Source organism: Mandrillus leucophaeus, unplaced genomic scaffold (genome assembly GCF_000951045.1).
Source record: "Mandrillus leucophaeus isolate KB7577 unplaced genomic scaffold, Mleu.le_1.0 Scaffold7, whole genome shotgun sequence".
Lineage (NCBI taxonomy): Eukaryota > Metazoa > Chordata > Mammalia > Primates > Cercopithecidae > Mandrillus > Mandrillus leucophaeus.
The window spans coordinates 9322841-9324035 of NW_012107585.1; the positions used below are offsets into that span (position 1 = coordinate 9322841).

General features: G+C 43.6%; 1 protein-coding gene across 1 annotated transcript in view; it reads right to left on the bottom strand.

Moving 5' to 3' along the window:
* Positions 1–107: 107 nt before the first annotated feature.
* RILPL2 (Rab interacting lysosomal protein-like 2) overlaps positions 108–1195 on the bottom strand; it is a 20278-nt gene continuing 19190 nt past the window's right edge. The window contains exon 4 of the mRNA XM_011964540.1: positions 108–982. Coding sequence (XP_011819930.1) covers positions 952–982 — 31 coding nt within the window. The 3' untranslated portion in view covers positions 108–951. The remainder of the gene's footprint in view (positions 983–1195) is intronic.

The following is a 1195-nucleotide window of genomic DNA, read 5'->3' on the forward strand; positions in this document are numbered from 1 at the left end:
AAAAAAAAAAAAAAAAAAATCTATAAACTGGTGCACCAGTACCGGTTCCCATCTACCCAGGTTATAAGGAACAAACGAGATAAGCCACAGAGGAGGTGAAACACACCGAGTAAGCCACTGTTATTTACTAAGAGGACAGGCTCACGGAATGGGTGCGGTAGCCTCATTAATTCCTTTGCAAAGTGCAGACACCCACTCTCTGTTTCATTGATTCCTAAATGCATTTTGTTCACATCTTAACACCTCTGAAATCACGATGAGTCCTAAAATCAATAGCTTCTTAACATTTTAGTTTGCAGCAATCTTTCCCTTCATAGTGACACCAAATAATGGTTTATTGCTTAGATTCAATGAATGCAATTGATTCATTATACAATGAAATGTATATTATGTGACATATACACATATACACCACCATCATAACTAAGAGACCACTCTGGATAAGCTATAGAAAGTATAAAAGTCATTTTACTTTAATACAAAATCACATAAAGAAAGGCATGTTGGCTAAATCAAATATTCACTAAATATCAGTGAAGTCACCACTGGAATATCAATAGCACATTTTCCTGCTTTCTTTTCTCCTTTCTGCTAAACATTGAAGACCAGGGTCATCCCTGGGAGCAGATGAATAGGACATGCATCTGCACGCAGGAGGCCCTGGGGGTTGACGTAGGAGCAGGAAGTGGGCCCCAACCCCCACACATCCCTTCTGTTTTTCTTGATTTCTGCTTCAATGGCCCAGGCCAAATCTTCAAGGGTGTCTAGTTCCGCAGTGAGGGAGAAAGTGATGCCAAGAGAACCTTGTCTCCTCCCTCCTCAGTCTGCTTTGAAGGGGAAATGAATACGCAGGTCCAGTGTGTCTGTGTGGCACAGAGAGGTGGCTTTGCCAGGCATCTTGGAAGGTTGTCATCCAGAATCAGAGCCATAGCCTTAGTTGTGGCCTTGGATCTAGGTCTGTTTCCCCGATCGAAAAAAGAACCTGGTGTGGAGAGAGAGGGGGGTCAGGGTAAGCAGAAGGTACAAAGCAAGGGGTGCAGAACCCCCTGTAAAATTTCTAAGTAGCTCTTGCAACTGCTGACTCAAAAATATGTCTAGGCCAGGCATTGTGGCTCACGCCTGTAATCCTATCACTTTGGGAGGCTGAGGCAAGAGATGAGGATCACTTGATCCCAGGAGTCTGAGATATGCCTGG